General features: G+C 32.8%; 1 protein-coding gene across 1 annotated transcript; it reads left to right on the top strand.

Annotated features, from left to right (window-relative positions):
- Window positions 1-2,592: 2,592 nt before the first annotated feature.
- LOC126717344 (calcium-dependent protein kinase 8-like) lies at window positions 2,593-7,820 on the top strand. Its single transcript, XM_050418986.1, has 9 exons — window positions 2,593-2,936; window positions 3,222-3,837; window positions 4,647-4,770; window positions 4,908-5,051; window positions 5,291-5,443; window positions 5,533-5,648; window positions 5,791-5,958; window positions 6,314-6,544; window positions 7,253-7,820. The coding sequence occupies exons 2-9, from the start codon at window positions 3,328-3,330 to the stop codon at window positions 7,406-7,408; spliced, it is 1,602 nt and encodes a 533-aa protein (XP_050274943.1). The 5' UTR covers window positions 2,593-2,936; window positions 3,222-3,327; the 3' UTR covers window positions 7,409-7,820.
- The last annotated feature ends 1,651 nt before the right edge of the window (window positions 7,821-9,471 follow it).

Genomic DNA, 9,471 nt, shown 5'->3' with positions numbered 1-9,471 from the left:
TCTATTGGTGTCTAATCCTTTCATCTAAAGAGCATTAGATAATTATGACAATAAATTATGAAGATGAAGAAGATATTTAAGGATATCAGTTGTAAACTGACAAGGTTCAAAGTTGGATAATGTTTTTTTTGGCTTTAGATTCAAACAAAAGAGCCACTCTAGGTAACTATTTGAAGCTGTCAGATCATGTATGAAGAATTTGATGAAACTCCATTAGTTCTTGACCATATGTTCCTTTGTTTTGCAAGCCACATGCATGAATAATTTGATAGTATTGAAATTCTTTTGTCCTTGGACAAAGTTTCAACAATCTTCATGCCCATAATAATGATAACTTATTTCTTGGTGTAATTATGAATGCAAGCATGTTCCTTCTGATGAGCTTTTTTACCCAAAAAGCCAATTATGCCATTCCTACCAGAAAGCCAACAAGTGCATTGATGCTCTGGCTCAGCATACACTTTTCTGGTTCAGCAGGCACTTTTCCAAGGAATTGACATGTTATTTTTGATGATATATCCCTCCGATGATGTACATATCAGTTATAACTATACTACTCTCTTTGACGGCTCTTAGATGTACTTTATTCCACTTGTCCTTAGTATTAACAATGTACACAAAATATTTGACCGAACTGTGTTAGGTGGTATATCATGATTATTTTGTCATATACTTGATGTTAGTGATAATTAATATGAAAGATTCTTGTAATTAGTTGGCACTTCTGAATTTGTTTTTTCAGATGAAACATTGAAATTTTTCTATCCCAACTATTGACGTATAAAAAATATTACCACCGTGAGTTCTGTCCCAAATTGTTGATCATATTTAGAAAATCAAACTTTTTAAGAAAATTATCATTTATTGTCTTGCCTCTCAATTAAAAAGATAGAAATTTTGAAAATTACACTTGAACAAAGTTTTCAACAAATTTTTTCGTTTAAAGTACTTGGATTTTGTAGGGGCATAATAGAAAACACAGTAAATTAATGATTTTTAATTTTAGAACATCCCAAAATAGAATACAAGATCAACAATTTGTGATGTGAAAGTGATATTATACTTAGTTTTTACTTAAGCTCCTTATTTTTATATACATAAAAAGGGAAAGTGTTTTTTTATTTTTTATTTTATTTATAAAAGACTTGTCATTTTTATTTGTTTTTATATAGAAAGAAGGCCTATTTATACTATCCATGAGATTTACCACTAGAAACTGCACAGGGAATTATTTGATTAACATTTTCTCCAGGTCTTACTTTCACAATATCATGAATCTTATAAGAAAGACCAGCAAAGCATGAAAGCAATGACAAATTATGTGCCATCCAACCCAAGATTAGCATGAAATTTGTATTTTTAGTATATTTAATCATATAAAAATCCATGAGAATCTTAGACCTGGATTTCGATTTAAATATTATAGATCTTGTTTCAAACCTAGATTCATGGTATTGATTTTTTCTTGAACCGTAACAGATGATTGATTATGAGGACAATATAGTGTACAATAAATGAAAGAAAAATTGATTTTGTGCCTTAAATAGAAAAGTCAGTTACAAATTACAATAAACAAATGCATGAATTAAAATTGCTAAATATCACATAATAAAGGTGAACAAATTAAGTCCCACAAAAATTTTTTATATATATATTTTTCATGAATAAAATCAATATAGAATTCAACTATGAACAACAATTAAATTGAATAAACTGAAAAGCAAATTTGACAAACTAGCAATAAAGGCAAAAATGAGCCTATTCACTTTTTGGTTCGGATTAATCTCCAACTACTTATAGGTAAAAAAAGGTTGAAATTGTGATAGATCTATATATGCATGAACTTAATTATCTTTAGCTACGAACCACCCAATTTATGTGGGTTGGTGATGGGATGGGATGTGTAAGCAACCTCTTTTTTTTATTATTATTTTCACCCACAATATATTATTTATGTTAAAAAGTCAAGGAATAGAGTTTGAATTTAAGCACTACATGACTAAATACTAAAAATAATTATAAATTTTTTTTTTAAAAATCCATTATAAAAAAACAGGCACGTGATATTTAAGCATTCTAGAATTAGTTTTTTTTTTTTTTTTTTAATTCTAATTTTGAGATTGCAATGATTGTAAATTGTAACTAAAAGCCGAAAAATCACCTTAGAAATGATCTAGCAAATAACCAAAATATAGTTTCTTTTTTTCTAATTTCAGAAAACAAAATTTACATGAACTTTCTTTCTTGCTGTCAAAGAAAAACAAAAACACACCTAAAAAAATATTTTAAAAAAAAAGGAAAATCAGAAAAAACAGTGAACACATATAAAAAAGCAAAGCAAAATAAAGAAAGCCCTGGATTGCTGGGATATTTTTTGGGAAGTAGAAAAAGGAAAAAAAAAAAAAAAAAAAAAAGAAAAGGAAAGGAAAGGGACTTAATTAGAGAGAAAAGGGTTCTTCTGTCTGACTCATTCCATTGTTGAATCCAAAAGAAAAGAAAGAAAATTTATAATTTAGATCAGGAAGAGAGAGAGAGAGAGAGAGAAAAAAAAAAAGAAAAAAAGAAAAGAAAAGAAAAGAAAGAAAGAAAGAGGGTTTTAGAGAGAGAAAATCTGAGCCAAAAAAAAAAAAAAAAAAACAGAGCTTTGAGCCTTTGACTCTCTCTCTCTTATTCATTCACCCCCTTGAAATTGATCCTTTCACATTCTGCTCTTTACCAAACCCTTTTCATTTTTCTTCCTCTTCCTGTTTTTATTATTCAAAGTCAGTCTCTTTGGCCTTAAAAGCTTCAAAAAACATCTATCTTGTTCTTCTCTTGACCTTAAAAATCTCACACGGTTTCTTGCTGGATTTTGCTTCTCTAATATCCTAGCCTAATCTTCATCTGGGCCTTGTAGATTATTGGAAGCAAAAATTGTTTCTTGCACTTTGTTACAGGTAACTCTCTTTCTTTTTGAAGAATAAAAATAGGTTCTTTTTTTAGAAATTCTAGTATCTTCAATAGATTTGGGGGATCTCCTGTAAAATTATTTTTTAAATTATGTGGATGTTCTGAGAATCAAAGATTCATGGGTTTTCTAGTAAATTTGAAAATAGTTTCCTAAATATTTGGAGAGTTTACTTTTTATTTTTTTGAGGCAGAAGATTGAGCTGAGATTGCGGTTTGTAAATTTACCGTATGATTTGTATGAATCTCAGATTCTTTTTTACTTTCCTGCTCAGATTCTGGCTGCTATGCCTTTATGCTCTGTTGGGTCTCCTTGAAATCTCATAAAAGAACAAAAATTAAACTTGAGGAGTATTTGAAAGTTTGAGAAGCTTTTGATCCATGGGAAATTGCTGTGCAACCCCTAGTACTACTTCCCAGAAGCAAAATGGGAAGCAAAAAAACAAACCCAATCCATTTTCTGCTGACTATGCTGCGGTCAACGGAACTGGAGGTGGGAACAAGCTCTGGGTCCTGAAAGATCCAACAGGCCATGATATCTCAGCTGATTACGAACTTGGCCGCGAGCTAGGCCGAGGCGAATTTGGGGTGACTTACTTGTGTACTGATGAGTCCAATGGTGAAAAGTATGCCTGCAAATCCATATCCAAGAAGAAGCTTAGGACTGCTGTGGATATTGAGGATGTGAGGAGGGAGGTGCAGATTATGAGGCATTTGCCTAAGCACCCCAATATTGTGACCTTGAAGGATAGCTATGAGGATGACCAGGCTGTTCACATTGTGATGGAATTGTGTGAGGGTGGTGAACTTTTCGACCGGATTGTGGCGAGGGGGCATTACACTGAACGTGCAGCTGCAGCTGTTATGAAGACCATTGTTGAAGTTGTTCAGGTTGAATTTAAATAATTTTTTGTTGTGTTGGTTTGGTTAGATATTGTCATGGATTTTGATGCTAATGATATTGCAGTGTCTTTTAGTAGCATGTTAAATTTTGGGCTTTGCTTGTATGGTACCACTTGACCTGAATCAGTTTTACAATGGCTAGTGTTATAACATTTATGGTTTTCATCCTGCTGTTGATTTTGAACTTGGCCTTTTGATTTCAAAGTTTCGAAAAAAATAGTTTGTCGAATTGATCCCCCCTTTCTATTTTCAAGTCTAGGCAGTGTCACATGTCTGTCTTTGTTAATTGATCATTTTGAATAATTTTCTAGAGAGTTATATGATTATATGGCTAAAACCAGGTTACAAGTTTAATTACTATTCCGTTGTTTTGTCCATAATTCCTCTCACATTTGTCCTTAAAACATTATTCCTCTTGCCAGAAAACATTTCTTAACTGTTTCATTGTCTTCTAAAGTGTATGTGGTTTCTAACTTCTTTATGAACTGGTGCATTTTAGTACTGCAGGCTGATTGGTTGAATATGCAATGAATTGGCTTTTACTTTATGAATCTTAGATTTTCTGTTTTTGCATATATTTTCCTTGCCATCTACTGTCCCTCTCCCCGCCTTTGTGTTTGTGTGTGTGTGTGTGTGTTTCCCTCTATATGCCTATTGTGGACCAAATTATTTTCTGGCTCGGGCTGTACTGCTTTTAAAGATTTCTATGTACTTGCTGTTGTTGGATAATTATTCTCCTGTTTTAGTTCTACTTCATGTTTAGTAATCTGGTATCTTTATATGCATTTTCTTTGTAGATGTGTCACAAGCATGGAGTGATGCATCGTGATCTCAAACCAGAGAACTTTCTATTTGCAAACAAGAAGGAAACTTCTCCCTTGAAGGCAATTGATTTTGGGCTGTCAGTATTCTTCAAACCTGGTATTGCACTTTATATAGTCAATCAGTTTGTGAATTCCCCCTCCCCTCCTTTAGGACTTCCATATTTAAGTATTATTATCATCTTTTTATCTTTTAATGTTATATCTACTGAACGTGAAGGATTTTATTTTCTACAGGTGAGCGATTTAATGAGATTGTAGGAAGTCCCTATTACATGGCTCCGGAGGTTCTGAAACGCAATTATGGCCCTGAGGTTGATGTCTGGAGTGCTGGAGTTATTTTGTATATTTTACTCTGTGGTGTTCCACCATTCTGGGCAGGTTTGTTTCTATTATTGACTGTTCTATATTTTTATGTTTGTATGTATATATGTATGTATGTACATGTTAGGTTTGAGTGCCTATGTGTAAAGTTAAGGGTGAGTGTAAAATGACCCTATTAAATTGTTTCAAATTTTCTACTATTGGTTGATATCATATCACGTGTGCCCAAGAGGGTAGCTTCTTCCTTTGTTTCTTGGGTTGTATCCTCATGAAGTACATTTTGTTTTTTCAATCAGAAACTGAACAAGGGGTAGCACAGGCAATTATTCGCTCTGTCATTGATTTTAAGAGGGACCCTTGGCCTAAAGTCTCTGATAATGCAAAGGACCTTGTGAAGAAAATGCTGGACCCTGATCCTAGACGGCGGCTTACAGCTCAGGAAGTGCTTGGTAATGTTCTACTTCATAAGCTTAATGTGTTTCATATGTGCTGAGATTTATTCATAATTAAACAATTATCCGAATGCTGTCACTTGCAGATCATCCTTGGCTACAAAATGCCAAGAAGGCTCCAAATGTTAACCTGGGTGAGACTGTGAGAGCAAGGCTCAAACAATTTTCCGTGATGAACAAGCTCAAAAAAAGAGCTCTAAGGGTAATTATCTGGATTTCTTGATATATATTGTACACTTCTTATGCAAGAATCTAAGGTCCACTTGTGTTCTTTCTAGAACATTGTCTGTGTAATATTTATGACTTCATTATTTGATGTTTGAACTTTGAGTTTTTATCAATAGGTGATTGCTGAGCATTTGTCAGTGGAGGAAGTGGCTGGCATAAAGGATGCCTTTGATATGATGGACACCAGCAAAAGAGGCAAAATAAACATTGAGGAGCTTCGGGCTGGGTTGCACAAGGTTGGCCAACATATTCCTGAAGCGGATCTGCAAATCCTAATGAACGCTGTAAGCATCATATTTTGTTTCTTATCAAGTACTTATCCTCCATAATCCCTGCACCTGTCCTTTCCCACATTTGAAGTGTATATTCACTGACAATTTAGCTCCAAATAATAATGTGAGAATCTGGAAATATTGAGCACCTAGTTTGTAGGGATATTTTTTTAGAGGCTGTGTAGGGTTATCTACTTTCTTCTCTACTCCTGCAACCCCTTCCCGAAAAGGGAATAAAAAAAAAAAAAAAAGAGATTAACATGATCTGTCTCCTAAATATGATGAAAGTATGTTTAAGTGAATTATTTATAAATAAAATAACTAAAAAGTATGTTTTAAGTGAATAATTGAAACTTGTTTCCTACAGGCTGATGTTGACGGTGATGGAGCTCTAAATTATGGGGAGTTTGTTGCGGTTTCAGTTCACCTTAAAAAGATGGGCAATGATGAGCATATACACAGAGCTTTTGCATTCTTTGATAAAAACCAGAGTGATTACATAGAGATTGAAGAGCTGCGGGATGCTTTAAATGATGAGTCAGACACCAACAGTGAGGAAGTTATAAATGCCATTATGCATGATGTGGACACAGACAAGGTTAGTATTGAAGTCTAAATATAGACTTAAAAAATCGTGTTCAGTAAATATGGCATTTTTACTCTAGAAAAACTTCACAGGAATAAACTTACTGTATGATTTACTAAAAATCATCATATGCTTCCACTAGCTTAAATCGCCTTTTCTTTCTTGTGGCTATTCTAAGGCTTCAAAATTACAAATGTATTGCTATTTGCTGGTATCAGTCATGTTACTTTTGTGAATGACCGTATCGTGTTAGGACATTCCATGCCTTACCACCTGTTGATGCTACATATTGATTTTCTGGAATTGTTATGTTTGAGTTTTACTTGAACTGCTCATTTGTTTTTTGTTTTTTGTTTTGTGTTTTTTTATTTTTTGTTTCCCTGCATGTTCCTTTATGTGAAGCATGACCTATTCATGTAAAATTTCTCAAGAAATCTCCATTTAGCTGTGCATAAAATCACCAATTTCTTAACACTCTAGAATTGCCCATCCCCTTCAGCTATTTTGATAGTATCATATTTTACTTCACTTTTATTCCATGTTCTCCTGTGCAATAGACAATTGGGCAGTCTTACAGATATTATTCCTCTTGTGCAGTTATTGGCCGAAGATTTTGTGCACCACCAGGCCATTAATTATCATTATAACTTAACACTTCTTAGATAAAATCTTATTTAGCCGTATATTTAAACCTTGTGAATTTCTCGTTTAATCTTGCAGGATGGGCGCATAAGCTATGAGGAGTTTGCTGCAATGATGAAGGCTGGTACAGATTGGAGAAAAGCATCTAGGCAGTATTCAAGGGAAAGATTCAACAGCCTTAGCTTGAAGTTGATGAGGGATGGGTCATTACAGCAACCCAATGAGGGTAGATGAACCAACAATCATTAGAAAACAACCGATGCTCGTGAAACAGGGAAAAAAAGTATTTTTTTTCTTGGGTTTATGCAATCATTGTCATTTTTTAATTTTATTTCCTCATGAGACCTTGGGATAGGTAGATCAGCACGAAGAGGGGTCTTAAATGGCTTTTGAAATAGCCATCTTTAGGATTTGTTTGGTCGGAGGTAGATGCAGGAGAAAGAAGAAAGTTTTAGTGTTAGGCAGAATTTGGTCAAGTTGTTCTTGTGAAATTTGTGGTTGTAAATATGTTGACGAGGCCTGTAGGCCCTTTTCATTAGAGATATAATTTCCAATTTGTTGTTTAAATGCTTCCCATGTATTGTTGTCAATGACACAATTTATCATCCCCTAATTCTTACATTGGAGGAATCTTTGGATTTTGAAAGGTTTGGTTTTTAGCTAGAGTTGCTTTAATTATTACTTAGATATTTACACCAACCGCACCACCCCGTTAATTTAGCTGTGGACTTTTTTGTTTGGTGGTACCCAAGCTAAAGATGCTCTAAATCATCATTTTTTTTTTTTTTATGTTACTATAAATGGTATCATCTTGTCCTAAATACACCTGTGATTTGTTGCACCATACACTTACTATATCCTGGGTTTTATTCTTTCACTACATAGTTTCTAACTGCTCTTATCCGTCCATTTATTTCTATTTTGAAATTGATTTTTATCACATCATCATTAATAATTTGTAATTTTTATAGGTCTTATCCATTTATTTTGAAATAAGTGAATGAAAATTTATTTTGAAATAAGTGAATCGATTTTCTTGCATCATTAATAATTTATAGGAAAATGCTAATGAGTACCTTTAGGGTACTGGTTAATAATCCATTTAAAGAAAGTTTTATGGGAAATGAAAAAAAAGTAATTAATATTTTGACAGTTTTTTCCATTTTCTATAAAAGTAGTATTAAAACTTTCCTAAAATAAATTATTAATGAGTGTCCTAAGGGCACTCGTTAACATGATCCTAATTTATATGGAGTGTAATGATTTACTTAACATACATACATAGTACCCGTTTGGATTGCACGTTTTGCGTGTCTGCATTCAGCGTTTATTTTTTTAGTGCATAAGCAGTAAAATCACATGAATTTACTATGCAGAGACAAAAATCACTGTTCACATACTATAGCAACATTGTTTACATATTTAAAAATATTAAAAATTGGTCTTACGGTACTATTCACACATTTAAAAATTATTTTGTTACAGTGTTTTCAGTTTTCAGTTTCAGCAAAAATAAGTTCAATCCAAACGGATCCATAGTCACGTGAGTTAAGATCATATTTGGAAAACATAATTTCAAAATAAATGTGTATGGAGTGTGCAATATCAAGTGTGTAACAAGATTTTTCCTTATATAAATGTAAAAATGGTGATAAAGAATGTTTATTTAAAAGAGATGGACAAGGACTTAGGAAATGTATGATGAAAAAGTTCAGCTCTAAGTCTATTTGGTTTGAGGGATAGAAAAGTAGAAGAATAGAATAAATTTTAATTTTTCTCGTTCGTGTTTGGTTGGAGATGGAAAATTTGAGAGATAAAAAAAATAGTGTATAAATTTACTCATATGTCTTTGTTAAAAAATGATACCCGATTAAAAAAAAAAAAAGACAATGACCCAAATTTATTATATAAAAAAAAAATCATTCCCATTAATTTTTTTTTAAAACCCAAAAAAAAATGAGAAGAACAAAACCTCACTCCAAAAAAACAGTGAAAGAGTCCACGCCTAGGCCTCACTAATTTTTCATCCTCCATTCTCTCCAACAAAACACCCATAAAATCAATTTTATCTCCACTTTTCTCTCCCCTATTTTTTATGCGTCAAAAAATAAGCTATAGCACAGTCTTAGCTCAATGGATTTTTCATTTTGCTGTGCAGTTATAACTTTCAGTAAAGTACTGGAATTAAATTTTTCTAACGCAAAAGCTTAGCTTAGCTAACCGTGACAGTGAACAATCTTTGTTAATTTTTTTTTGGTTAACAACAATCTTTGTTAATTAAGTGCACCCCATTGTTT

The sequence above is a fragment of the Quercus robur genome, chromosome 1 (genome assembly GCF_932294415.1).
Source record: "Quercus robur chromosome 1, dhQueRobu3.1, whole genome shotgun sequence".
Classification (NCBI taxonomy): Eukaryota; Viridiplantae; Streptophyta; class Magnoliopsida; order Fagales; family Fagaceae; genus Quercus; species Quercus robur.
This window is presented reverse-complemented; position numbering and strand designations above follow the sequence as displayed.